Here is a 27,269-nt window from a genome sequence, read left to right on the forward strand (position 1 = left end):
TTCAGGCAGGGCCTGGAGAATGGCCACAAAAGCCCTCCTTCTTCCCACTCAGGACTGGTCCAGCCCCAGAGGGGTCATCCATGCCATCCCACCCCTGTGGATGTGTCTTCACTTCTCCAAAGCTTGCGCAAGGCCCCACTCTGCCGCAGCCCCTCCAGGTGGAGTCTCAGTCCTCAGCTGGCTTCAGGGAGGGAAGGTGCTGGCGCTGAGTCTGGGTCTCTCCCGTGCATGCAGAGATCCAGATGACATCCTCTTACGCCCTTGGCCTTGTGTGGTCACCCCTCAAGCCACAGCAAGATCCGGGTAATGAATCACTGCTTCTGTTTCGGCGCCATCTGCCCTGGCCAGGCACTGGGGATACCCCACTTGCTCATCTGTTGGTTACTGGTGCTGCCCACATGCGGGAGGTGATGCTGAAGCTTGGGGAACAGTGATGTGCCTGCGGTGATCCTGTGCACCCTGCCTTCACTTGGCAATAGCCAGGACAGCCAACCTCCCTCCTGTTTCCCTGGTCATTCTGTCTGTCTCCCGTGTCTCCTCTAAGCTTCATCTCCCCAGTCTCCAAGGCAGGAGTGCCCCAGGCCCAGGCTTTGGTCTTCTTTACTCACCCACTGTCTTAGTGATGATGCCCAAATGTGGATCTCCAGCCATGGCCACTCCCCAGAACTCCAGACCCAAATATCTGCCCATCCACTCAGTATTTCCACTAGGAGCATAAACAGCATCACAATCCCCACAGGCCCAAATCTGAACCCCAGGTCTCTCTTCATGTCAGCATTCAGCCCCTCCAGCCTTCCAAGTGCTCCAGCCGAACCCCCAGCAGTCATTCTTGGGCCTCCTTCCCCTCACGCCCCACATGCAAAAAGAGAACAAATCGTGTTGGCTCCACCTTCAAAACAGAACCAGAATCCAACCACTTCTCATCACGTCTGCTGCTGCCAGCCTCCAGGCACGAAGGCTTTCCCAACCTCCAGCCTTCCTCCCCACCTCTCCGATTTTACAAATGGGGAAACTGAGGCTGACAGAGAGCCCTGCCTAGGGTCACGCAGAAAACCCACCAGGGCTAGCTAGAGCCTGGATCTGCACCACCTCCCCAAAGTCTGCATCCCAGCTCCCCAGGGAGGGTTCTCCCTTGAAGTCAGCTTAGCAGGCAGGCCCGACAACACGGCCAGGCTCTGAGCTGCGCCTGCATGTGTGTCCCTGAGGAACAAAGATGCTGCCAGCTGGGTTTATGTTTCAAGACGTCTGTCCTCGCCCTTGACCAAGAGATCTTACAGGGAGATCGGGGCCAGGGCCTGGTGTGGGGGAAGCGCGGGGGGAGAAAGGACATCAATCGGAAGCCGCCTTGCCTGGAAACCGGAGAGTTTCCCCACCAGCCCCAAGGTCTGCCCAGTTCACTTGAGGAGGCCGGGAACTGCAGGGGCAGGCTGGGGCTCACTCAGCATTTATTTCATACAGCTGCTTAGAAAGCTTGTTTTAAAATAGAGATCATTTTTTATATATATATATATTTATATATATAAAATATATAAAGAGGAATCGAGAAGAGCCACCCCAAAGAAAAAGCTATGTTTTATAAATATTTCTGCAGCTTCCACATCCCAAAGGAAGAAAAATCAAAAAACCAAAGAAAACATTTACAACCCAAGCTAGTGGTTCCATGTGGTGGGCCCAACAGGATCAGACCCCAGGGTGGGCCAGGGGGTCCCGCAGAACATTCTGAAGAAGGCGGGCAGACCCCTTCCCGGAGGCTGGTCTCTGTGGCCCTGAAAGGTCAAGTCCGTATCAGTCTCACCAAATCCCATGCCCTGCTCCTTAGACCAGCCTGTGGGCACTCCAGGGCCTCAGGCTGCCAAGTTATTTTTAAACTTGTCGGTTTCCTTTGATGTCCCGGCCCTCCTTCCAGGGTGGCCAGGCCTTCTGTTCCTGGTGGCTTCCAAGTGAAGGCAAAGCACAAGCCGCCTCCCACGCCTGGCATCTGGAATTCACATGCAGAGATCCATGGGGTGTCTTCAGGCCCCTGGCCCCAGCTGCTGTGGGTCCTTGAGCAGAGTCCTCACTCCTGCGTGGGGCGGAGGGCGGGGCCTCACTTGCATACATAGCGCTCCACGGTGCGCTCACACCTGCGGCAGGTGACGTAGCAGCACCAGTGGTACTTACAGTGGCACCGCTCGACCACGCGGTCCGTGTAGGGGTTGTAGCCACGCCCGCAGCACATAAGGTCGCAGCTGTCACTGCCGTTGGATGTCTTGTTGCACTGCCTGTTGTGGGGGCGGGAAGGAGGTCAGTGCATGCCTTGGTAACCACCTCCCCGCACCCCATGACCCCCAGTCGGGCAGCCGGCAGCCTCTCCCATGGCCACCGACTCAGCCCTTCTTGGAAGTTGTCTTGAACTTTTGGGAATTTAAAATAATCCTCTTACCTAAAGGTACTTCTAACTTTTCCCTATATTTCTAACAAGCGGTTACCAAAATGATGGGGTTGTTTTGTTTTCTTTTTCTTTTTTTTTTGAGACGGGGTCTCACTCTGTTGTCCAGGCTGGAGTGCAGTGGTTGTGATTATGGCTCGCTGCAGCCTTGACCCCGCCGCCCCCCGGTTTCAAGTGCTCCTCCCACTTGGCCTCCTGAATAGCTGGGACTACAAGCATGCGCCACCATGCCTGCCTAATTTTTTAATTTTTATTTTTGTAGCAATGGAGTCCCATTATGTTGCTCAGTCTGGTCTTGAACTCCCAGGGGCTCAAGCAATCTCCCACCTCAGCCTTCCAAAGTACTGGGATTACAGGCATGAGCCACTGTGCCCAGCTTTGTTTTGTTTTCTGGGAGGTATCTTTTTTCTGTTTCTTCTACTTCTAAATACTGGAAGGACCCTCTAACCAATATAATAATCCTATCTTTATGTGTAATCTTTTATTTTGAGACAGTCTTGCTCTGTCGCCCAGGCTGGAGTGCAGTGGTGCAATTTCGGCTCACTGCAACCTCTGCCTCCTGGGTTCAAGCAATTCTCCTGCCTCAGGCTCCTGAGTGGCTGGGATTACAGGCATGTACCACCATGCCTGGCCATACTTAATCTTTTATTAAATATTATGACAGATGTAAAGATCCCTTGATTTTTAGAATCCTAGGATAAATTCTGAAATACTCGAACCCCCAGTGGGCATCAGGCCTGCTGCTCGTGGAGGAAGAGGGGTCTGTCAGCCACGTGCCTCCTGTGGGCCAGACCCTCCCCCCAGTGTTTTATCTCAGGGGAGGCCCACAGGGCCCTTGGGTTAGTGGATTTATCATGTCCATTATGCAGATGAAAACAGGCTCGGCAAAGGGCAGAGGCTTAAACTCAGAGACTAAAACTAAGGCCCTGGCTTTCTTTGCCTACCCTGAAGGGCAGGGTGTGGAAGCCAGCAGGGGCTGCATTTCTTCCCAAATGTGGTATGAGAAGACATTAAAGGTCCCTATAAAATGCAAGCATCCTTCCGTCGCTCTCAGTTCTTCTGTCTAGTGACAAATCATCTGTTCAGACTAGTGGTTCCTCTCACTGGGCTGAGGCTAGACAGGGAGTATTTTCATGAGATGCAGTTGGGGACAGAACAGCAGGCGTCTGGGGCACTGACAGGGACAAAGGGTCCCCACAGGTGGATAGAGGAATCCCAGAGTGTCCAAGATGGGTAAGTCCTAGAGATGACTGAAGACAATCCTCATATTTACTGATGAGGAAACAGACACAGAAGGGGAAGGGGTCTTGGCCGGGGGTGAGTACAAAGTCTTTGAGAGTTCAGGAGGGCTTCCTGGAAGAGGAAAGGCCATCTAGGCCATTCATGAAGGATGAGCAGGACTCCACAGTGCAGAGGAGGGAAGGAGTGCTGGGGTAGAGGAAACAGCCTGGATAAAGGCAGAAGACCAGCCCTACCCTCAGAACAGGGAGAGCAGACGGAAAGGGAGGGCTGGCGGCCCAGAGGAGGCTGAGTAGTGCTGGGGGAGAGGCCAGGTCTGAGCTGGAAGGGGCGATGGGCAGAAGGAAGGGAGTGCCTGGGGAGAGACAGCCAGTGACCAGCAAGTGGGGGCTGTCAGCAGTTCCTGGAAGAACACATGCCCCAGAGCCGGACAGACCTGGGTTCAAACCTCAGCTCTGCCAATTACTGGCTATGTGACTTAAGGTAGGTCACTGAACCCTTTTGGGCTTTGTTTAGCCACTTGGCTTTAATGAGTCCCCCCTCAGCCTTATCCTGAAGGTTCTGGCTGAGCACTCTATACTGAGTGGCAGGAAGGAGACAGAGTTCTTTTTCTAATTTCTGGATCCCTGACATGCACTATCTGACCTGGCCTCCGATGTCAGAGCCAGACAAGGCCCGGGTGCCTGGGACCAGGATTGGGGTCAGTGGGGCCATGGGCCCAGGGGAGGGCCATTGGAATACCTGGCTCCCAGGGCACAGGGTGGCTCAGACTGTTGGTGGGGGGCGAGTTTCAGGGGTGCAGGCCTCTGGAAGAAATACTACAAGAGGGCTGGGGTTTGGAATATTGACTGCAGATTAGGCCTCGGTTTCCCCAGGTTAGATTTGAGGATACTGCAAGGTGTCTTCCCCAGCTAGGGAGCCAGCCTCTAGAGATACCACCTGTGCACACGCTTTGCACAGTTCACAAAGCTCACTTACATTCAACCTCCAATCCAATCAATCTCACATTTCTCCTCCTCTAGGAAGCCTTCCTTGATGCCCGGGCTGGGTCAGGGACCCTCTGGGCTCCCCTCACACCAGGCTTTCTTGTCACGACCTGAGCCCTTGGGGATCCCCCGCCAGCACCTGCCAGAGCCAGGCAGAGCCACAGCTGACCTGCAGTCTCATGTAACTGGCGCAAAAAATGTTTGTGGTGGTAAACTCCTGAGAAATTGGGGGTGTTTGTTAGTGCAGCAAAAGCCAACTAACACAGATACCTGCAAGGGCCCCCCCAGGGAAGGACTGGCAGCCACAAGCCGGAAAACTGTGGGGGCTGCAAAGGAAGACAGGAGGGTGGGTGGTGCTGTGGGGCTTCCTCATCAGGAGTGAGGGGGTGCTGGGAGAGTGGGGTCTGGCAGCCTGAGGGCACAGGGGGAGGGGAGATGCTAGGTAAGTGTGCTTGGAGATCACTGCCAACCCTGTGAGCCGTGGGGTGCCCTCTCCACCGCACAGGACACAGGCCTGAGCCTCAGCTCAGTGGGATGTGCTTGAGCCCCCCACTGGGAATCTGTGCCCTGGCTGACACACACAGAGCATACAGATCCAGGAAGGCCCTTTCTTCACTTTTGGGTCCTCCGTGGGCTTCCTGTAGCCCTCCGTGTTCTAGAATCCTCCTCTAACTCCCCCGTCCTCATGTACCTCAGCCCAGCCTCTGGCTCCTTCCTGTCTCCCTGGCCTGACCTGGTTCCATCTTCCCTCTGCCGACCCCGGCAATCTGGCCTCCAGATGGGAGCCTGGGCCTCCTCACAGAGCCTGCTGCCCTGGCCTGTGGGGATGCAGCCCCCCAGCCCACCCCTCCCTCTCCTGGAGACAGGAACGTGGGCTGTGGAGGAAGTCGACGCTGGCTGTGCACCAACAATGTGCCAGACACGTTCCCAGACACCCACTCTCTGGTGCAATATTCTTTTAACCCCGAGAACACGAGTTTTGTGGAATGCTATTAGGGGCTCCTTAATAAAAGAGTTCCATGGCCAAACACCTCTGGGAAGTACTGGCTTAAACAGATCCTTCACTGCAGATTCCTCGGAGCCTTTTGTATGTTCTAGTGCCTTGTGAAGCGCCAAAGAGAATTTCCCAAATGCATGTGATGCCAGAGCTCTTTCTCTCATTGGAGATCGGGACAAGTTTTCGCCAGCCCCGTCTTCTGGAAAGGCTGCTTGTGCGGTCCTCACCAGCCCCACACAGTACACAGTGGGTCTGCAGTCACCCCTGGCTCCCTCACTCTCCTTTCCTGAGCTGGCTGCAGCAGCTGTGACTGGGCCTGTGGTAGGGTTCCAGGACTGGGGTCCCCAGGAGGAGATGGGAGGAGCGGGGGGCCAGGGGCAGGGCTCACAGGGGTGGGGACACAGGAGCAGTATCACTGCCAGGAATGCAGGCAGACCTCACTCTCCCTCACTCAGTGGAGGCTGTCTCCACCTCCCCTGGCGCCTCAGTCCCTTTTCTGTGCACCAAGCAGGCTGTATGGCCTTTACCCCTCATCTGTTCATCTGACAAACATTTTCTGAGCACCTATCTTATGTTGGGCAGCCTCGTTCCTGTCCTGTCTCCCAGTAGCGGCATTGTCTCTTCCCATCTGTCTCCCCAGCTGGGGAAGGTGGAGCAGGGGCCTCCCATCAGCCTCCATTCCCTGGGCCCCTGCCAGGCGAAGTGCAGAATGCTCCTGGCAGCTCTGCAGGGGACCCTAGGACCCTGGCATCTCTAATCAGCATTCCTGGGGCCAACTACCTGAACTGAGCAGGGACTCCATTCTCCAAATGCCAACTAAATCCCTGCTGTGTGCGTGGCCCTGAGCTGGGGAACAGTGCGTGCAACCTGGGTGACCCTTTCCTGCCAGGGTGGCGGCTGGCCTCACCTGTCTTGTGTCCCGTGGGAGCCCACCTTCTCATTCTTCATGCAGAAGTCAGGTGAGCTCTGCAGATAGACGAGTTCCGAGTCCTTCACGGGCCGGATATCCAGGTCCTTGGGCACCAGGTGTTTGCGGGTGCCCATGGGACGGTGCACTACCTTGATGGCCGACAAGTATCGGGTCTTGAGATCGGCAGCCACATCCTGCAGATCCTGCAGCCCCTTCCAGCAGGTGCGGATGGAGCAGGAGCCAGACACCCCATGGCACTTACACTTCATTTCCAGAGAGGCGCGCAGAGCCTGCGGACAGGGGGAGGCATTGGCTGGGCGTCCAGAGTCCCCTCCCTGGCCTGTCCTGGGACCCCATGCCACCCACCCATGGCTGGGCGCTCTTGGGGAGACACTGCCTGCTGGAGCCTCAAGTGATAGAGCTTTTTGCTGTGAAGCTTGGAGGTGGTGTGGGTCTTCCTGCAACCTGGGGGGCAGCTGAGGGGCAGGAATAAAGGCATTTGCAGGGATAGGGATGCAGTTATTGAGCACCTACTATATACCAAGCACTCTAACACATAATAGGGGTTGATCATCACAACAGCCCTTCAGGGGAGGTATCCTTACTCCCCCCATTTTAAAAAGAAGAAACAGCTCAGAGAGGCTGCTCAGGGTTGCAGATGAGAAATCATGGAGCTGGGATTTGAACCCAGATCTGAGGGTGATTCCAAAAGTGGTGGCTTTTAATTGTTCCCTGCTGTTTCTCTCACTAACTGCTTGCTGGAAAAAAGGAAGAAAAGAAGAGAAGGAAGGAAGGGAGGAGGGTAGGAAGGGGAGAAGAGGCAGGGGTGAGTGCGGGAGGCACCTCCCCGCTGCCTGGCTGGCTGTCCCCCACTGCCAGCACTCCTGCCAGGCCACCCTCAGCAAGCCACGTCACCACTCAGGGCCTCTGTCTTCTTTCGTGCAAAGGGAGCATATAATTCCTGCCTTGCAGAGAGCTGTAAGGATGAAATGAGACGACACACACAAAAGGGTTTGTGAACCATAAAAGTTAAAGCAATATTGGTTTTGAAAAATCCATTTAAGTAATAACTATGGTGGAGCCCCTTGGGCTCAGAGGCTTGGGGAGATTTTTGCCTTGGCTTCCAAAAGGACTTGGGCCCACCAGATTTCCTGGGCCTCAGTTTCCCCATTTATACCTGAGGGGCAGAAGTTAGATGCCTTCTAAGGGCCTTCCAGTTCTGCCTTTTAAACTCTTCTTTCAAAACAAGACTCGGATCCCCCTGCCCTGGCCTGCCCTCCTGCCTGTCCTGTACAGAGACCGGCAAGAGTCATGGGAAACTGGGCCCATCCCCTGCATCAGAGAGATGGGGAAACTGAGGCACAGAGTGGTCAGGCCTTGCCCCAAGACAAATGAGTTAGTGGGGGAACTGACCAAGGTCCCAGGGCTCCTTCCCCTTGCCAGTGCCAGGAAGTGAGGACCCAGGGAGTGTGTATGGGCATCAAATCTGGAATTTGTGAGAAAAGTCTGTGGAGGTCACAGGAATGAAGTCAACAGGACTGCAGGGCCCTGCAGCACTGGCGAGCCATCGAGGGAAGGTGAACTAGGTTCTGCTACTCAGCATAAGCTAGGGTAAGGGGCCTGGAGCTTCCCGAGGTACTAAACCCGTGTTGGCGATCTCATTTAATCCTCACGCAGCCCTGCAGCTTGTGGGGACACTGGCCCCTTTTGCAGATGGCCTCAGGGACAGGCCTGATTTGCCCCGAGGCTGAGGACCCTCTTTGGACTGCATGGCAGGGAGGGGAGGGCTGTGCCCCTGGCAGCGTGGTGCCCAGCTGGCCTGGCCATGGTGATGGGCGTGCAGGCTGCTGGGAAGGGCTCCCACTGGATTTCATGAGCAGGGGTAGGGGACAGGTCGGCAGGACCAGGAGGCAGGAGTCCTGAGTCCCTGGCCAGGCTCTGCTATAGACCCACAGTATGATTTGGCCTCAGTTTCCCTAACTGTCCAAGGATGGCCTGGACATCCAAGAATCCTCACACAAGGGAGACCCTTGAGAGCAGGTGAGACCACAGAAGCCCTGGACATGGGAGTCGCACAGGCCTGGGCTCTATCGTGCGGTGGGGCTGACCTGCTGAAGTGCTTTCGGTCTCACTCAGCGCCTCTGTAAAATGGGGCTAAAGGGTGCAGAGAGGAGCCGATGAGATGCCGACTGCACATGCAGCTCTGGCTGAGTGGCCGTCCTGCGTTCACAGGCCTTTCCCCATCTGTAGAAAGGGGACAACAGGGCCTGCCCGAGTTGTTCTGCGACCACAGAGCAGAAACATATGGAGCCCCAAGCACTGTATCTGCAACATGGATTGGTAGAAAGTTCATTCACTTACGGGTCCACCCACCCCAGCCTCTTGGGCAGGGAGGTGATGAATGAATGAAAACCTGATAATAATGAATGCTGGAGGGAAACTGTTCTAGAGGCTGTGGTGGGTATGGGTGGGAGTCCCTGTTCAATCCAAGCAGATGACCCCTTAGGACATGCTTCTGTTGACCACAGCCCTCTCCACGCTCTGGAGGGAGGGACAGCAGCAGGTCACCCCACCATTTTATAGATGGGAACAGCTGAGGCTAGAGAAGCAGTGACTTGCCCAATGTCCCTAAGAGAGTTTAGTGCCAGAGCCAAGGCCAGGACTCGGAGCTCCTGACTCCTAGTTCAGTGCTCCTTCCGCTTGGACAACCCAAACCCCAGTGGATGCCCTGGAGGAGGAAAGCGAGGCAAGCCCCAAGCAGCTGGCGAGGGAAGGGCTGAGGACCAGGACAGTGCGAGGCACGTCAGGTATGGGCCAGTCAGGGCCCGTCTCCCCGCACCCCCGCCATCGGGGCACACTGGGTGGCCCTTTTCCGGTCAATGGCACAAGCACAACTATCTGGGAGTGGGTGGGATGGGTGGTTACCTGTCTCCCCACTTCACTGTTGTGTAGACGCATCAGTTTATTGGCTTGGGATCCTGTTTTTTTCACCTTCATAGGAGCATCGGAAAACTTGGCCCCCATGAGGAGCCCGTAGCTGAGGTTGTCCGCACATCCTCCCCAGCGGTTCCCGGGCCCGGGTGGCTCACCTGGGACAGGGCCGCAGGAGCAGCCGGGCAGGTCGCCGGAGGTGCAGGCCCGGGCGATGGTGTGGCTGATGGTGGCGGCCGACAGCGCATATACGAAGGCCGACTCCCGGGTCCCTGGGGGTGGGAGGGGAAGGTGAGCCGGCATCCATCAAGGGCTAGGACCCCGCCCAGGTCGGAGGTCCTTCTCCTTTGCCCACACCCTGCTGTAACCCGGATGGCGCTGGCAGGGGTCAACACTGGGACCATTGGGCTGTCACCCCTGCTTCCCCAATTACCTCTGAATATACCAGCTGACAGCCACACTTAGGACCCCACACCCACAGGCACACCCTCGCCCAGTCCTCCTACTCACGCATAGTTCTGGGCTTCCACCCCCTCGCCCTGCCCTGGCATTAGGGGATGCTTTACAGAAGTGAAGCCCAGGTTCTGAGCTCCTGATGGGCCAGGCGAATGCACAAAGGGCCTGCTGTGAGTGGACCTGTGTTCCCCCAAAGGATGTGTTCAAGTCCTAACCCCTGTACCTGTGAGCATAACCTTATGACGAAGTGGGGTCTTTGGAGCTGTAATGGGCTGAGATGAGGTCATACTGAATCAGGGTGGGCCCTAGGCCAGTGACTGGTGTCCTTATAAGAAAAGGGAATTTCGGATACACAGACACACAGAGAGGGAGCTTGCTCTGTGACGACAGAGGCACAGACTGCAGTGACGCAGCTGCAAGCTAAAGAACGCCAAGGATGACAGGCTGCCACCAGGAGCCAGGGACAGGCCAGGAAGGATCCTTCCTAGCACCTTCAGGGGAGCACAGCCCTGCGGACACCTCTGTGTCAGACTTCCAGCCTCCAGAACTGCGAAACAATACACATCTGTTGTTTGCAGGCAGCCAGTTGTGGCCCATTGGACAGCAGCCCTAGGAAACGAATCTGGCACTCAGGAGCCTCAGCTGCGGGGTCCTGGACATAGGTCTGAGCCCTGGCTCCGTTTCTTAACTAACAAGTCACTGCCCCTTCTCCCACAGACCTATATACGGGTGATAACACCTACTTCACAGGCTGGCTATAGAGTTCAAATAATTCAGGAAGAAAGGAAGGTTTGTCAAACATTAGCTGCTACTGTTAAGGACCCACAAGAAAAGCTATTACAGTGCAGGGGAGAGATGACACCTACTGGGGTGCTTCTGCCTATCGGAAGCCTCCCTATTATATATAGGTCCCCACAGACCCCCCACAGAAGCCACCTCCTCCAGGAAGTCTTCGAGATGTTCTGTCCCTACACTGCTCTGTGCATGGTGCAACAGTTTCCGCAGGCTGCTTCAGTGTTACCTGTGGCACACCTGTCTGCCCTGAGGGTTTTCTCTATAGCATTCTTGTTTCTTTTTTTGTTTGTTTGAGAAAAAGTCTCGCTCTGTCGTCCAGGCTGGAGTGCAGTCGTGCGATCTCAACTCACTACAACCTCTGCCTCCCAGGTTCAAGCGATTCTCCTGCCTCAGCCTTCTGAGTAGCTAGGACTACAGATGTGCACCACCATGCCCAGCTAATTTTTTGTATTTGTAGTAGAGACGGGACTTCTCCATGTCAGCCAGGATGGTCTCGAACTCCTGACCTTGTGATCCACCCACCTCGGCCTCCCAAAGTGCTGGGATTACAGGTGTGAGCCACCGCGCCCGGCAGCATTCTTGTTTCTAGACTCCTCTCCCAGGAGCCTCCCTGACATGTGGCCTCAAGTACGGAAGGCCACAGCCTTGCGTCATTCCTTCATTCATGCATGGGGGTACACAGGTATGTGTGCTGTCCTTCAGGCTCCCCTGTGCTGATAGTTCCACACATGTGTTTACTCAATGGTGAATGCTTGCCCACCCATACCTATGATTAATTCATCCACCCATACGCCCATCCATCCATGCCTGTATCCACCCGTCATCCGTCCATCAATCCATCATCCATCCACCCATGAACCCATCCCTCCATCTAAACACACACAGATCAATGCCTGAATTCCTTCACTCGCACCCACACATGCATTCAGCAGCCTCACTGGCTCCTACCTCTCTCCAGGTCAAGCAAATAGTTGGGGGCGAGCTCGATGGAGGAGCAGTTCCAGCGCATGTCGGCGAAGGCCTGGCGGCAGGCCTTCATGACCTCGCGGGCGGCATGCACCACCGTGTGCATGAGCCCCAGGTTGCTGCGGCACAGCTGCACCTGCGCAGACACCAGGCCCTCCAGCTGCTTGCAGTGTTGCGTCTGGTTCAGCGCCAGGGCCGCTGGTGTCTTGGACAGCGCCCTGCACACCGTGGAAAGGCCGTGACCGATGGAAGGAGAGACAGGGTTGTCAGGGGCCACATGGCCTCCACCCGCCCCAGTGGCCCTAGCCTTTCCTCCTGGCTCCTTCCAAGAAAGGCTCCCAAAGTGCCTGCTGGCAGAGCAGTGGATCCCCCTCCCACCCCTGTGTGACCCTGGGCACATTACTGTCCCTCTCTGGGTCTCAGGCCCTATTCATAACATTAGATCACAACCCCCAGCCTACCTAAGCTTTATGATAATTATACTAATGAAACAGCTGTACAGTTCACAACGCTCACATCCACGGCCTGATTTAGTTCTCACACAGCTGTGAATTATTAGTCTTTATTCAACATTCATTCAACACTGAGCAGCTATGTTCCAGAAACCATGCGAAATGCTAGATTCTTATAATCACAATAATTGTCCATACTATTAACTGAAGCCTTACTAGATGAGCAACATGAGTTAGGAGTTTTCCATCACTGCTTCATTTGATTAGTAAGCCCATTTATTACTTTATAAAGTCCCATATCCATGCAAGGAATTGCTAATAAAGGATTAAAGAGCAGCTCAGTTTTGTGATGACCTGGAACTTGGAAAATTTAGTGTCTAATCCACACTTGGCCATTAACTTGTTGTGTGACCTTACATAATTCATTGCCCCTCTTTGGGCCCCAGTGTTTGTACTTGTAAACTGTATTTCCTAGAATGGGTTCCAGTGAGGCACTCTGACAAAAGGGATCCATCTGGGGAACACGATGTACTGTGTCCCTGCTTGGAGAGTCAGGATGCGCATTTATATTTTAAAGGTCCTGAGAAGTCCTGCAGCAAAGCAATAGGCTTGGTTTTGTTTAGCTTGGGGAGTCTGTTGAGCATATTGAGCACAGAGCCCTTTGCTTAAGGCTGCTGACCTCATCCACGCTTTGGGAAATGTTAGCCTCGTGGGTCTCTGTGAACCCTGGTGATGTTAGAGAACCCGAGAGCCTCCCAGATCCCAGCTCTGGGCACCTGGATTCCAAGACTCTGGGACCAGGACCCTCCTGGATCTGCTGTTCTCCCAGGCCTTCTCTGAGGGGCAGACTGCATCAGCGGCACTTCCTCTAAGTGCAGGCTAGAAGGACCCCACAGCCCTAAAGGACTCCATGTGGATTCACTCCCAGTGCCCCGACCCACAGCAGGGGTCATCTGGAACCCACAGCAGGGGGCCATCTGGAGCCCAGAGCCAGCTGGCCTTCAGCAACCCAGCAGAGACCCAGGAGGGACAGAGCCAAGAGGGGTCAATCAGCAGCCAGAAGTGCTGAGTGCCCTGCCTGTTGTGGCCCCAGCGGTCCTCACCCAGGGTCAGGGCTGAAACCTGGCAAGTTGGAGATCCCAGAACTCCTGGGCTGAGTTCTGAGGGAGGCAGCCCATTGCCAAGGGCACTGCACAGGCTCGGGTAGACTCCAGGCTGTATCATTCCCCTTGCAACCTTGAGCAAGTCACTTAACCTCTCCTCTCCCACCAACCTCCCAGTGTTAACTGAGGGCTTAAATCAGACAATGTGCATCACATGCTCTGGCCCAGGGCTGATGTGCTGTGCTCAGTGATGGAAGCTACTACAATTACCACCTTGGTGGTCTTTTCCTACCTGGAACTGCCTAGTCAAGGCCAAAGGCTGTCACCTGCCATTCACGGCCCCTCAAAGCCTGGCCTCCCAGCTCTCTCCAGGCTCCAGTTCTTATCCTGACATCCAGCCGCAACAGGTCCCTGACTTCTCTGAAAGGAACTGTCCTGCCACCATGCCTTTGCCCAGGCTTTTCCTGATGCCAGGAAAGCCTTTCCCCCTGCTTCTGCACATGAATGAATAAATGAACTTGATCTACTTGTGGAAGAAACATTTACTAAGCACCAACTCTCCCCAGTCTCATTTGGTAACGAATATGACATAGATCCTCAACTCAAGGAGTGCCTAGTCTAATGGCTGGATAAAGCTATCAACAGTTATAAATCAATGACCCAGCTGTTCTAGCTCCTGGCCTGACCCCAGGAAGAGCAGCACAAGCTTTCGACACCAGCTGTGTGACCTAGGTAAGTTACCCAACCACTCTGGGCCTCATGATCCTCATCTGTTATGAAGAAATGATAAGGCCAGTTGAGGTGGCTCACACCTATAATCCCAACACTTTGGGAGGCCAAGGGGGCAGATCATCTGAGGTCAGGAGTTTGACACCAGCCTGGTTAACGTGGTGAAACCTTGTCTCTACCAAAAAAATACAAAAATTAGCTGGGCGTGGTGGCGCATGCCTGTAATCCCAGCTGCTTAGGAGGCCGAGACAGAATTGCTTTAAACCAGGGAGTCAGAGGTTGCAGTGAGCTGAGATGGCGCTACTGCATTCCAGCCTGGGTGACAGAGTGAGACTCCGTCTCAATAAAATAAAACAGAAATAGAAATAATTACTACTTCAAAAGGCTATAAGGCTGGGGGCTGTTGCTTATGTCCATGATCCCAGCTACTCTGGAGGCCAAAGTAGGAGGATCCTTTCAGGCCAGTAGTTCAAGACCACCCTGGGCAACATAGTGAGAGCCCCCGTCTCTACAAACAATTAAAAAATTAGCTGGGTTCTGTGGTATATGCCTGTAGTCCCAGCTACTTGGGAGGATCACTTGAGCCCAGGGGTTTGAGGTTACAGAGAACTATGATTGCACCACTGCACTCCAGCCTGGGTGACACAGTGAAACTCTGTCTACTGAAAAAAAAAAAAAGAGGCTATGGTGAGACTCAAATTAAATAACAGAATATACGCAAAGTGTTTAAAACATTCCTAGATGAAGCGAAGTCCCCCGCTTTTTGCCTAGCAAGTGTTGGACCAGAGAGAGTGAGAAGACCTGGGTTCTCACTCAAGCTCTGTCCTCTATGAGCTGTGCAAACTTGGGCAAACTGTTATCCCTCTCTGGGCATCAACCACAACGTGGGGAGCTCTCGGAGTCTTGCCAAGGCTGAATGATACGTGCTATAATAAGTACTAGATAGGCTCCTTCACTTCCTCCTGCCTCTCATGATCTGCCATGCCTCACCCACCCCATAACCCCCAAAGATAGAAACCTGGAGACCCAGAAAGCAGGGCCTGGTGTCTGTGGTTAGGGTGGCATGACTCACCCTGTGTAAGATCAACTGTGGCGTCCAGGGCAGTATCCCCTCCCTGCTACCCCCTAAACTACGAGCCTGGAAATCTTTGGTGTGTAGATGCCAGCATCCGGCACGGAGTGGGCCACACAGCAGCCCTCAGATGCGGTTTCTTGACCTAACTGGAACTGCTCTGGCCTGCCCTGGCCTCGCCGTCTTGGGGAAACTGTGACTGAACCCTGCTGTACTTCCTGGGTGGGCTCCGACCACGCAAAGGCAAATGTCATCACCTCGGTGCGCTTCTGGTTGTCACAGCCCCTCCACCTCCACCGAGCAGACGCTGTCCCTGCGTGCAGTGCGGTGGCAGTGGCAGAGTAACAGCCCCACGTGGGCACAGCCTTTCCAGCTGGCACAACCTCTCACTTCACACCTCAGAGGGTGGCCAGGAGGGGCTGATCATCCCTACTTCAGGGGCTGTGCTTGTCCAGCACCCCCCAGCAGGCCCCACCAACCTTCTTGGTGAGGCTGTCAGTCCCTACGGGTGCTGTGGTCACTTCTCTCCGGGTCCCCACTCTGCTTTGCTCTGGGCGGTCCCTACCCAGCCTGTCTGAGCCTGTGCTGCCGCTCACCCTCACCCAACTCTCCACTCCCTCCTTCTGAGCCAGCTTCCTCCCTTTACAAACATGGGTGACAGCACATCATCGCATGGCCCAGCAGCAGGCACATGGCACATGTGGGCGTTCAGGCCGCCAAGTCAGCCTCCCGTGTCTCTCCCTGGGCTCCTGCTTAAGCCATGGGGTAGGATGATGGGGGCTGAGCCTCTTCCCAGGGAGCGGGGTGCAGACAGCTTGTGAGTGCTGGGTGCCACAGCTCTCAGGGAAGGGAGCTGGTGCTCCCGGTGCCTGGGTCTCCTTAGCTGGGACCCTGGAGTGAGCCCTGGAGTCATCCTGGGTCTCAGTCTCTCCATCCTCCCCAGAAGGCTGAGGGAGAAGGTACTGTCAGAGCACCTTCCAGACAAAGCTCAGACTCCCCAGGCGGCCAGAGGGTAAATGAGAAGCCGATCCAGAGGCCCTGGTGGGCGCAAAGCAGCATGAAAGCTCAGGGGCCCTCCGTGGAGGCTGAGGCTGGGACGGGAGCAGCCAGCCATGCGTGCCAGGGAGGCCACCCGCCCACCCGGCTGCAGGCAGAGATTGGAGGCGGGAGGCAGCAGATTCCACTCCCAAGGAGGGCCATGCGGTCATCTGGTAATTAGTGGTAATGACCGTTTCCAAATAAATCCCCCTTGGGGAGGTAATCAAGGATTAGGACGGGAGGCGGGGGAGTTCTCCTTGTGGACATCTCACTCGCTTCACTCCAACAGACCCCTAATTGGAAACATTTCAGTTCATCTGGGGGTGGGGGCCTGGGGGAGAGAGTGGAAGAAAGGACAGGAGGGAACGCAGAGTTCACAGGCGAGGCCCAATCTCAGGGCCCTACCGGGGTGGCGAGGCCTCTTCTCATTCAGGAGTCGGGGGCCTTGCTAGGACTGGCTGGGGCAGGGACCTGGGCTCAAGCCTGGCTCAGTGTTTTCAAATGAGAAGGACGACGTGGGTGGCAGCACATGCGACCTTGGGCAAGTCACTGTCCCTTGCTTCTCCTCAATTTCTCCATCCATACTGCTCAATTTCCAAGAACAATGCAGGCTCTGACATTGGTAACACAAGCTGTCAAATGACTTCACTGAGGTGTTTTCCTGGTGGTGCCAGCAGCCCCACCCTCAGGCTGCTCTAGGGGACCCGGCCCGGGTAAAGCACCTTCCAAGAAGGGCTTCTCTCCTGGACCTGCCCTTCACAGCATCCCTCTCCCTCTAGGCACAGGGGTCAGGTCACATGACGAATTCTAGGCCAGAGACCTGGCAGCCAGGTTCAGGCTCCTTTAAGTGCCCTGGGCTCCAAGGTCCCTCTCTGCAGTTCTGCAGCCCTGCCACCCACGGTGCTGAGTGGCATCGCCAACCTATTTCCAGGTGAGGCTTCAGCAGAGCTGGGCTCAAAGGGCCTCAGAAGGCGCCCCCAGCAGCACCACCCAGAATGTAGCCTGGCAGCTGCCCACCCAGGGGGAGAGATGGGGTGAGGTGAACAGGTGGCCGTGGGAGAGACCCTGATGCCCACATCTGTGCTTCTGGGATGAGGATGCTGGTCAGAGCTGCGGGCTGGCTTAGGGGCTCAGTCTTGCCCTAGAATCCCCATGTTTCTGCATCTTTGGACCCTGCTGACCCTGAGGTGGGAGAGCAATGGAGTTGAGGAGACCCCGTTTTCCCAGCCAGACCTTTGTCCCTCCCCTGCTCATGTCCCTTTGGGCTCTCCTGGGCCCCACTGCATCCTGGTGCCCATGTGGCAGGGAGGATGGAGCGGGAACCTGGGCTCCAGGCCACCTAGGCAAGCCCTGCCTCTCCCCAGGCTTCCGTCCACTCCCCTGGGGCAGCCTTGGAGAACCTCTCCCTCCTTGACTCCCCAATTAACTTCTCAATTAGCTCTAGGTCCAGGAACCAGGGCGAGGTCTAGGAACCTCGGAAGTGCCCCTTCCTCACCAGCCACCCCAAATTGGGGCTGCAGCTGGCCTTCCAGGAAGAAGAAACCTCTGGGGCCCCACAGCCTGAGAGTCCTCCTGTTCCCTCCTAGGCTTTGACCCAGGGCTCCAGAGTGAAGAGGGACCAGTCCAGCCCTTGTCCCCACTGTACAGATAGAGAAATGGAGGCTGATGAAGGGCTTGGAGCCTGCAGATCCAGTCTTGCCTGGAAATGACACTGAGTCCCTTCACACCTGACTCCCCAGACCTCAGAGATGGAAGCCTGTCCCCTTGGCCTCACACATGCTGACCCACCTGTGCAGTCCACCTTGTGAGGAAGAGCCCAAACAGGTCTTGGTCTGACACTTCTCAACCAAGTAGCCAAAGGGCAGCTGCCACAGCGTCACCAACTCCCACTAGGCAAGTGGGGAAACTGAGGCCCAGAAAGGCAGGGTTTGCCCAGATCTGTACACAGCCAATCAGAGGCAGAGCCAAGCTAGACCCCCAGGCCTCCCACATCCCGAGTTAGGGCTCCTTCTACCCCTATCTTAGAGCTGAGGAAACTGAGGCTCAGAGAAGTTGAAGCGATTGACCTGCAGAACTCAGGCTGGGCCTCCCACTCCCAGTCTGACACTCCTTCCACCCTATTCTGCAGCGCCATGGCCGTTCTAGAGCCTCCTGGCCCCACCTCCATGGGAGCCTCAGATGTGGGACTGCCCAGGGAAGGGGGCGGCCTTTATGGGTGTTCCCAGCCACCCTGGGCCTTTCCTCTCACCCGCTGCCCCTGCCCCCGTGGTTCACAGGAGGGTGGGACTCCCCTCAAACCCTCCCCCTACCCAGGGCAGCCAAGAAGTGGGGACAGCCCAGACCTGGGACCCCGAATACCTGCGGGGCAGGGAGCCTTCCAGTGCTGGGCCTGGGAGGAGGTAAGGAGGGAAGGGTCAGGTTATTTCTGGGCAGGTGCCTCCATGGGCAGCCAGGTTCCAATCCCCTCTCCCCAGCCCCCATCCCACCAGCTCAGCCTGCATCCCAGGCGCCCCCCAGGTGAGCATTCCAGGCCACTCAGCCACACTGGGTTTCAGTTCCTGTGCCAAGTGCCCCTTTCATCTCCAGCTCACTCTCCAGAGCTCAGGCCAGCGGAGGCTGCTGGGTGAGTCCCCGGCTTTCCAGGCTCACTGAGCACATCCCTGCTCCCAGCCGTGCTGGGGCTCCCTGTGCCCAACAGGCCACAGAGCCAGGTAGCTTAACTCAAACCCTGCCTCCACTACCTCTGAGCTGTGACACCCTGCTAGGTAGAGTCCCCCATGCCTCTGTTTTCTCTTCTGTGCAATGGGGGTAATAGCAGCACCCACCTCACGGGGTAGCTGGCAGATTTAAATGGAACAGTATACATAAAGCACTTAGAACAGTGCCTGGCATGTAGCGAGGCTGTGTGTGTAGACATATATGTACATATACATACATATATCCACACAGCCTACACATGTGTCTATATATACACATACACACATGTACACACAGATAAATGTTATTCACTCCACCCCTTCTCCCTCTTCTCCCTCCATCTTAAACTCTAGCAAGCCTTTAACCTCTCTTGCTAGACTATCACCTTCTCGCTGGAGTGCAGTGTGAACTAAATTCAACAACCCAAGCTCTCGGAGCAGCCTCTGGGGCAGTTAGGAGTAGGCTCTTGTGGTGCCTGGTTTCTCCAGGTCTCCCCACACGCACTGTTCGGCCTCCAGGCTTTTGCTCATGCTGTGCTTCCTGCCTGGGATACCTGCTTTGCATTCCATCTCTGACCACCCAAATCCTCTCTGTCCTTCCAATCCTGGCCCAGGCACCTCCCTCAGGTAGAACTGACCACGCCTCCTCTGGGCTGGGGTGCTCCCTCTGCTAGACACGGGCCATAGTCCACTTTGTATTTCTATGTGTCCATCTCCCCCAAGAGGCTGGGGGCTTCTTTAAGGCACACAATGAGTTGTACCAATTTCTGTGGCAGCCTAACTGCCGTGGGGACAGAGGACGTGGATGTCAGGCTTAGCCAGCTGCCCACCCCACCACATGCCAGCATGGGGACTTGTGTGCATCACACCTTTTGTGGGGCCTCAGTGTTCCCACTGTGGAGCAGGGATGATGGCAGTGACCCCACAGCACTCTCAGGGGCGGCAAATGCCACCCAAGCCCAGTGCAAGGCCTCTGATGCTCCTGGTGCCCTTCAGCCAATCCTCTCCTTCCCTGGACCTTAGTATCCTTATCTGTAAAATGGTGGCCGTGGAGGAGAGAGCTTGGACTCATGAATTGGAGGTCCCTACCAGCTGGAACAGTGCTGGGTACCCCACCGCAAAGGGAAGGTGGCTGGTTTCTCACAGAACTCCTCAGGGACAGCTGGGAAGAGCTAGTGCCCAGGGCCAGGATACCACTGAGACCAGGTTTCTTATAAACAAGAAAGGCAGGAAGACATGGTCCCCGCCTTGAATCAGCCATTAATCAATAACTTGGCCCCAGAAGGGGCAGGGCCAGTGACCTCCAGACTGTTTGCTGGCGGCGCAGCCATTATCACCCTGTCTTCCAACTAATTCGCAAACCCTCTGCAGGGCCCTCCCCAGCCCCCTCAACCTGTCCCCTGCTGTCTTATCTGCAGGCTCCCTGCCCCGGCCCCGAACTCCAGACCCTTGTCCCGTCCTGGACTTGCCCTCTGAGGGAGCCCCTCTGCTCACAGCGCCTTCCTCTCCACTGCCGGCACCAGCGAATCCCAGGCAGCGCTTCAGTCACTAGGGGTACAGCCCAGGGAAAGCTTCCCGACGTCTCAAATCTGCATCCCCACCAGGTGGGCTTCCTTCCTCTAGCCCTCCAGAACCCCGCTCTGGTTTCTCCTCGGGCATTCGGACACTTGTGGAGTTATTTACAGCCTGGGCTTATCTCTCTTAGCTTAGAGGGCAGCCCCTCCAGGAAGGGGCTGGCGTTGACTCCTCTCCTCACCACCCTCGGCCCCCTGAGCAGGCACTCCCTTGTGCTCCTCACCGAGCCTTCCGCTCCCTCCTCCCGCTGCGTGAATAATTTCTATCTAAATGAGTGCCCTGCACATGTGCGCAGCGGCATCTGACAGCTTCTAAGGTCCTTTCAGGAGCCTTTTATCTGATTTGAGTGAGGTGAAGAGTCGCACCCTCCTGCGACAGAGGAGGACACAGAGGCTCCAAGAGGTAGAGTGACACCGCCCCAAGGTCACCCAGGTGGAGGGGCCAGGAGTGTCTCTGCGGAACTCCCGCTAGGGTCAAGGAGACTGACTGACTAGGAACCCTCTTGGGCTGGCCCCCTCTGGATTGAGCCCCCTCATCAGGATGTCTTTTTCCATCGCCCCTGCGGAGGTGGCCAGCAACTCCGCGGCCTTTGCGCCACCGTTAGCTGCACGGGACCGGGAGCTTCCATCGCCGTCCACGCCCGTCTCGTTCCCTCTTCGCAAGCCCCCAGGAGGTAGGGACGACATTTTACAGAGGAGGAAACGGAGGCTTAGGGATGACTTGCCCACGACCGCCAAGCCAGCTTGGGCTCCCGGGTCTCAGCTCGCTCGCCCCATACAAGGAACCCCGTAACGCCCCCCGCCGCCCCAGTCCCGGGCCTATGCGCGTGGACACGGGGTCCCCCTACTCACAGCCACTTGATGCCATAGCACACGCCGGTCTGGAGCGCCAGGGCAAAGAGCAGCGCCTCGCAGACCTGCGGCCGCGCCCTCATCGTCGCGCGGCGGGCGCGCCCTGGGTCACACCTAGGAGGAGCCGCGCCGAAGTCCTCCTCCTGCTCGGCCGCCGCTGGTCCTGCACGCCGCCTGCAGCCGGGGAGTGCAGAGACGGCGGGTTAAGGAGGCGCGCGGGCGGGGGAGGCGTTTTATTCAAATTACAAAGGAGGGGTCGGGGCCCCGGGAGGCCAAGCGCGGCGGGCGTCCCCTCCCGCCCCGCCCTGCCTGGGGACGGGTCCCGCGCCTGGCTCGAATTAGGCGCGGCCGAAGGCGTGTCCACCAGCGCGGCCCCGGGCCCCAACGCACCCTCCGGCCCCTCCAGCCCCGGCAGCCGGAAGGAGGGACAGGAGGCGGCAGAGCGGGAGACCCCCGGAGAGAACGGACCGACACAGCGAGAGGGAGAGGGACGCTCAGAGGACAAAGCTGAGAGCCACGGAGGCAGAGGGGACCGGACAGACGCAGACCTGGGATGGAAAGGAGAGGAATCCGGAGTCCGGGCGAGGCAGTGGAGCCGGGGCCCCGGAGCTGGGCTTATCCCGGCAACATGGATTATTAGTTATTAGGACCTCAGCAATTCTCCTTCCCAACTGTGCCTCAGTTTACCTCCTCGGTACGCTGGGGCAATTCGGGCACAATTCAGCTTTTATAAAGAACGTTCCCTAACACGATCGCATCTGCTCCTCCCAGCACCCCGTGAGATAGGCACTATCACTGCCTCATCTCACAGATGAGAAAACTGAGGTGCAGCGGTGGGGTTGTTCAGCTATGGAGGGGCAAGCCGGGTGTCCGGCGAGATCAGAAAATGAGGCTTGCTTCGGACCCCGCTTTCTCGGCGTGGGAAGGGGAGGATGGGAAACGGGATGTAGAGTTCTTCGTACGGTGAGGATTCCGAGTCTCCAAATCCGTCTTTAGCCGCCCCACTTTGGAGGGTGGGGGTGGGGCGTGCGAGCCGGGACTGGGCGGCCCCGCCTCGGCGAAGCTGGGAAGCTCGCGGGGCTGGCGCGGTGTTGCCTCTGGCCTCCAGGCGGCGCCCTCGGGCCGCGGAGGAGCCGTTGCCCCGCCCGCCCGCAGCCCGCGGAGCCGCTTTCTCCGCTTTTTTTCTCCTTCACTTCATTCTCACCTCATTAACTCCCTTCCGAGCTTCTCCCAAATTTACCAACACCTGGCGTTCGCCCGGAGTCAGAAACAGCCCCCAGCCCCTCTCTCCTCGGGAGGAGCAGAGACAAAGAGATTCCTTTCTAAGGGTTTGGGGAGTTGGAAAAGGAGGCGCCCACCGTAGTGGGGGCGCTGGGGCGGAACAAGGGCGTTCTCATCTGGCTCTGTGAGCTTGGGCAAGCCCTAAGCCACCCCAGCCTCGGTGTCCCCTTCTATAAGAACGAGGAGCGGGGTTTCACCGTGCGTCCTTCGAGGTCCCCGCCTCCCTGCAGCCTGCGGGGCTCAGCGCACCTCTGCTGTTTGCACCGCGACGCCACCTGCGTGGCGCGTTCCTGCGCCTGGGCCGTCAACGCGCACAGAGGGGAAGCCCCACGGTTTTCTGGAGCCTGCCGGCAAAACCCACAGGAAGACGAGTTGAAACCTGGATCGCACAGTTCTTTTCCTCCGCACAGCCCCGCAGCTAGCGCCCAGCTCAGGGGCGCCTGCGACAAACGTGCACTCAAGGCTGGTGTTCCTAGCGGGGTTCTCGGTGTAACCGAGCCCCGTCCTCCCACCCAGCCTGTATTCAAACTCTTTGTCTAGTCTTGCAAGTTTCCTGCACTTCTCAAAACGAGAAAAATGTACGTTGGATATGGAGGGGGGAAATCAAAACTCCAGTCACCGTCTTTCCCCTCCTAAAGTGCGCCCCCACCAAGGCACCCGGCATTCCTGGGTGGGGAGGAGGCAGGGGCTGCACGGGGACGGAGATGCGCCGACTCACAGCAGGGGATCCATGTCCAGCCTAGTCTCCCAGGGAGAGGAGCCGCCGCCTAGGTCGCACAGAGGACGGGGACCCAGGCCTCCAGCCCCTCCCGCCTCTTCCGGAGCAGCCTCGGCTGTCCCAGGCCTCTGCCTTCGCCGCCCCAGCTCGTGGCACGGGGAGGCAGCGCCTGGCCCGAGCCTCTGGGTCCTGACGGACTGTTGCTGTCCCTTGTACGAACGCCCCGGACAGCCGAGAGGGCCGCGGGGTCACCCTCCGCCTGAGACCGCGGGTCAGGGTGCGCTCGCCTCCCGAAGCCCCCAGCCCGCCAGGGGGCGCTAAGCCGGGGCTTGGCGGGGGCGGGGGGGATCGCGGCTGCCTCCCGCGTCGCGGGCTGGGGGCAAGTCCCCTCCTCTTCCTGGGCCCACGCATCCTCGTCTGGGGATGGGATGAGGTGTCCAGGGAGTGCCCCCTGGGTCCTGGTCGTTCTATAAGACACTTGCGGTGGGCCGCCCTGACAGGCCCGACCCCTTGTTTGGGGCCTTGCGCGTAGCGGGCCCCACCAGGCGCAGAGCCTTTGGAGAGCGATCGGTCCCTTCCTCGAAGCTGGTCCGAGCTACCCTGCCTGCAGCGGGCCCGGGAAGGCGGCCGGCTGGGGCTGTGCACAGGCGGGCACCGCAGTCCCGAGCCACCAACAGGTGGTCATAGGCCTGGGCTGTGAAGGGCTCTGGAAAGCCCGCCGCTGGGACCAGGCCACGCCGGCCGGGACTTGCGGGACCTTCCCTACCCCGACGCTCTGCGGGCACCGCGAGCCGGGGTCGATTATTCGCGCGGCGCTCAAGGTCCGCACGGGCAGGTTCCGAAGCCGCGCAGCTCACGGAGCGGACCCCGCCAACCAGGACACCGAGCGACGGCTTCAAGGTTACCTGCGGGGCGGGGCGGGGCCGGGCTGGCCACCCGACTTTGACCCAAGCCTCGAGGTTTTCGAGAGACGCCTGCTCGGCTGCGGACGCGGCGCCGGGTCACCCGGGAGACGGGTTGTTTTGGAAGTGGGAAGGGTGGGTGGGGGCACTCGGGATCCCTCCCGCTAACCCCCTGGACCCGGACCCTGAGCGCCCAGGGCCATGAGGGACACCGAGGCACTTCAGTCCCAGGAGTGGGAGGCGTGGAGTTCGTGCGCGAGCTCAGCCAGATGTTCGGGGCGGTTCCAGATGTGCCGCGGGGCCGGCGACAAGACTCTCCTCCTCCCCAGCCCCCAGTCTGGAGCTCAGGTCAGTAAACAAACTCTGTCCTCCTCCTCCCCCCGCTGCCTTTGGGACCCGTTCTCAAATACAGGCGTTCGCCCCCATCCTCAATCTGCTAGGCGCTGCCGCATTTCTCTGCCTTTTTGCCACCCTCTCCCACACACACTCCCACCACCACCACCACACACACCCTCTGCCGCGGGATCCAACTGTCCCACCCTGGAGGTGGCTCTGGCAGTACCTCGTCCGCGGGCAGACTGGGAAGGTGGGGGTCGGCTGGGATGCGGGGGAAGGAGATGGGGGACGGGCCGGGAAAGTTTGAGGAGGGCCGCAGGAACTGCACAACCCACCCCTGTCCCGCGTCCCTCTAAAGCCCGCGTCGCCGGGCTCCCGCAGCTGCGCTCCGCAAGGGGGAACTCTTCGGAGTGCTGGGAGGAGAGGTATGGAGGAGCGCTTGGTGTGCTTACCCAGGAGTGGGTGCCCTAGGGGGTCGTGGCGGGTGCGAGAAGCGTCGTCCCCCTCGGACTCGGGCGCTCCCAGCCCTAGCGGGTCCCTGCTGAGCGGCTGCCCGTTGCCCGTGACCACTGCTCACCTCCCGGGTCGCTCGCCAGGCCTGTCCTGCGTGCCCGGGTGTCCCGGCCTGCCCAGGGAGTGGCGAGCGCGTTTCCAGCGGGCCCGGGAGCACTCCGGCTGGGGGAGCGGCGAAGGCGCCCTCTTCTGAAGCGGCGCGAGAAGGACGCCAGGGATCCTGGCAAGCGGCGGCCGGCTCAGGACCCGCGCGGACTCGGGCGCGGACTCGGGCGCGGACTCCGGCTGCCCTCGGCTGCGCTCAGCTCCCGGGGCCTGCGCTCGCCGCCTGCCGCTCGCCGGAGCTCTCCTCCGCGCCGGGCGCGATCTCTGGCGCAGGCCTCCGAAACTGCTTTATAAGGCGCGGGCGGCCGCTTTGATCCGCCCACGTCAGCGCGCCGCAGCCCCACCGGGTGGCCCTGGCCGCGCGCGGGGGACGGGGGCGGAGTCCCCGCGGACGCCACTGACCTGCGGCGCTCGGCGCTCCAGAGAACTTTGCATTCTGTCGAGTTACAAAGGGGGACTCGCTCACTACAGCTGGTGTTTACTAAGCGTGCGTGCTGCGTGCCTGGGACACGCGTGGGGCCCGGGTAAGGCCCTTCTCGAATCGTCGCAGCAACCAGGCAAGGAGCCTCAGTCCGCTAGAGGGAAGTCAGACTTGGGTCTCAGTCATGGAGCCGGCATCCTTAGTTGCCGGTCCCGCAGCGTGATTACTGTAGGCGTCGGAGTTCCCGAAACTTGCCTTTGTGTCCTAGTCCTGGCCATCTCTTCAAGCCTCTGGTTCCAGTCGTGGAAAACGAATCAACGATCCTGCAGGAGAAAGAGACACGAGGACTTGGCGCTGCAAAGCCCGCTGCTGTAAACCTTAGGTGTGGAGCCGGGCAGCTTTCCAGCCACTGGGGTGACTGCTGGGGAGTGTTCTGGACACACGGAAGCGGGAGCAGAGGAGGACCGGGTTTCGGAAGCCAAAGGGGCCTAGAGAGACGCCTCCTGCACGGCATAGCCCAGGCGTGTGGTGCTTCTGGGACCACTTCTCCCCTCACTTGGCCTTCCCTGACCAGACCGCTGCTTACCCCGCAGCACCGCTATGCCCATCGGGTGCTATGGGTTCATTCGTGTCTCCCCCTCCTTCTAGGGACCTCAATCCCAGGACGTTCTCAAGGATAACTAGTTCATTAGCAGAAAGGGAAATGGAAACTTAGTGAGGACACAGAGGCTGTCTCAGGTCCCCCAAAATACCTGACATTCTTTTCCCCATTCCTTGCAGCTGCAGATGAAATGGCACTCAGGCTGCCCCACACCCAGCCACAGTTACCTCCACATACAACACAAACATCTGGGCCCACAGTGCCCACAGCAGCCTCCCAGCCACACCAGTACTCCCACACAGCCAGTCTTCACATACAGGCTGGGGCATATCACCCCACAGATGGTTACTGAGACACTTGGGAGATACCGGAACACATCATCTGCCCTCACACACAGTAGCACAGAGGTGCGAAATGGCCACACACACATCAAGAAGGGAGGCAGCACACAGACCACCTGTGCCCAAAGAGTTCATGGACAAACATGCATGAGCTTCCATGCACACACAGCTCCCAAGTGTACAATGCCAAACATGTACTCCTGCATACAATCACAGGAATAGCCTTTAGAACATACGCTGGGACACCCCCATCTCTTATCCCAGACCACTGGGGCAATCCGATCAAAAAAGCAGTGGAGGCGAGGTGTGGTGGCTTACATCTGTAATCCCAGAACTTTGGGAGGCCGAGGTGGGTGGATCATAAGGTCAGGAGTTTGAGACCAGCCTGGCCAACATGGTGAAACCCTGTCTCTACTAAAGATACAAAAAATTAGCCGGGCGTGGCAGCGGGCAGCTGTAATCTCAGCTACTCCGGACGCTGAGGCAGGAGAATCACTTGAACCTGGGAGGTGGAGGTTGCAGTAAGCCGAGATCGTGCCATTGCACTCCAGCCTGGGCGACTGAGTGAGACTCCATCTCAAAAAAAAAAAAAAAGAAAAGAAAAAGCAGTGGAAAGACAGTGGGGCTTAGGGCATTGAGGAAGGGGAGAAGACGGGCTATTTCACCTAAGAAGTTTGGGGGGCAAAGGCCTCTGGGGGCTCAAGAGTGTCCTTAGCTCCCCTGTCCCAGGCCCTCTGGCCACCTCAGAACCATTCCAGGTGGCCTCTGTCTGATTGGGATGCGTACCCCTTTGCTCATTTAAGAGGCTCAGTCAGTTGCCTCCAAAC

At 57.8% G+C, this 27,269-nt stretch overlaps 1 protein-coding gene across 1 annotated transcript; it reads right to left on the minus strand.

The window, feature by feature from the left end:
* Nucleotides 1-1,415: 1,415 nt before the first annotated feature.
* On the minus strand, nucleotides 1,416-21,307 carry WNT11 (Wnt family member 11). The gene is made up of 5 exons (XM_012469640.2): nucleotides 21,225-21,307; nucleotides 11,691-11,926; nucleotides 9,486-9,763; nucleotides 6,558-6,850; nucleotides 1,416-2,261 (listed from the first exon to the last, which is right to left on the minus strand). The coding sequence occupies exons 1-5, from the start codon at nucleotides 21,305-21,307 to the stop codon at nucleotides 2,087-2,089; spliced, it is 1,065 nt and encodes a 354-aa protein (XP_012325063.2). The 3' UTR covers nucleotides 1,416-2,086.
* Nucleotides 21,308-27,269: the final 5,962 nt, after the last annotated feature.

This window comes from Aotus nancymaae, unplaced genomic scaffold (genome assembly GCF_030222135.1).
Source record: "Aotus nancymaae isolate 86718 unplaced genomic scaffold, 86718_ANA_hifiasm-v0.15.2.pri h1tg000059l, whole genome shotgun sequence".
NCBI lineage: Eukaryota > Metazoa > Chordata > Mammalia > Primates > Aotidae > Aotus > Aotus nancymaae.